We start from the raw sequence: 1,049 nt of genomic DNA, 5'->3' as shown, positions 1-1,049 counted from the left end.
ACACACACACACACACACACACACACACACACACACACCAGTTTTGCCTATTAGAAGATGAAACAACTAAATCAATGTTTGCAACATCTCTTGTTCTTTTCAAAATATCAAAATGAAGTTTTAAATTATTAGTCTATGTCAATAAGATAACTTGGCAGCGTCAAAAATTAACTATTCGAAGATGTGCTGCTAACAAAAATACAGTAGAACACGGAGAGGTCGAACACGTCGGGGACAGGCCTCGGAAGTTCGAGATATCCGTAGCCCGAGGGAAATCTTACAAAAATAAAGAAAGAAAAAAAAAGGGACCGCAAGCACAGTTAGACGGATGCATGATTTTGAGTCTTCTGTGTTCGACCTATCCGTGTTGTACTGTATTTGTAAACATCTCTTGTTCTATTTCACGTCAACATTTGTTTGTAGTTTACATTTAGAGGAAAAAAATGGTGATATCGGGAATTACTTCTCCGAAGATTCAGACCCCAAAAATGTTGTTTGTTCTTTGTTTATTTTAATTGTTTAAACTTTTTTTAAAAGGTGTAACGCCTCTTTCAGCACTGTGCGGTTATTCAAGGGGAGGTATCTCCGAATTTAACGCCCATTTCCGATAGGACCGAGCCGAATTAGTAACAAAGCCATAAATGCTCCCAAAACAAATCAAAATTCAGAATGCCCCAATAGAGATTTGACCATGGGCCTGCCACACACTCCGTAGTCTAGCATGATACCAACTAACTGAGCTAACGGCGCATATGAAGATATTTCTCACATCTCTTGTTTTATCTAATTAATTAAAATAGACTGTCACAGTTTCTAGCTAATTAAAATGTCTATTCTATTTTTAGTAACACGCGGCACATCAAAGTGAACGAGCAAGACAAACACGACAAGTGGATCGTGGTGACGTCAATCGCCTTGCCCACTGCTGACGTCAAGTTCCTGTCTCAGATACCCGAATGGAAGGTGGTGGTCGTTGGCGATACCAAGACACCCGTTAATTGGAGGTGTGTGGGGGGAAGGGGTGTAGGTGTGTGTCTATGTGTGTGTGT

The 1,049-nt window shown here is 40.2% G+C and overlaps 1 protein-coding gene across 1 annotated transcript in view; it reads left to right on the top strand.

Moving 5' to 3' along the window:
* Positions 1-1,049, top strand: part of LOC101855745 — a 5,892-nt gene that overhangs the window by 2,001 nt on the left and 2,842 nt on the right. Inside the window, exon 3 of the mRNA XM_035972008.1 lies at positions 846-1,004. Within this exon, the coding sequence (XP_035827901.1) occupies positions 846-1,004 (159 nt within the window). The remainder of the gene's footprint in view (positions 1-845; positions 1,005-1,049) is intronic.

The sequence above is a fragment of the Aplysia californica genome, unplaced genomic scaffold (assembly GCF_000002075.1).
Source record: "Aplysia californica isolate F4 #8 unplaced genomic scaffold, AplCal3.0 scaffold00557, whole genome shotgun sequence".
Lineage (NCBI taxonomy): Eukaryota > Metazoa > Mollusca > Gastropoda > Aplysiida > Aplysiidae > Aplysia > Aplysia californica.
This window is presented reverse-complemented; position numbering and strand designations above follow the sequence as displayed.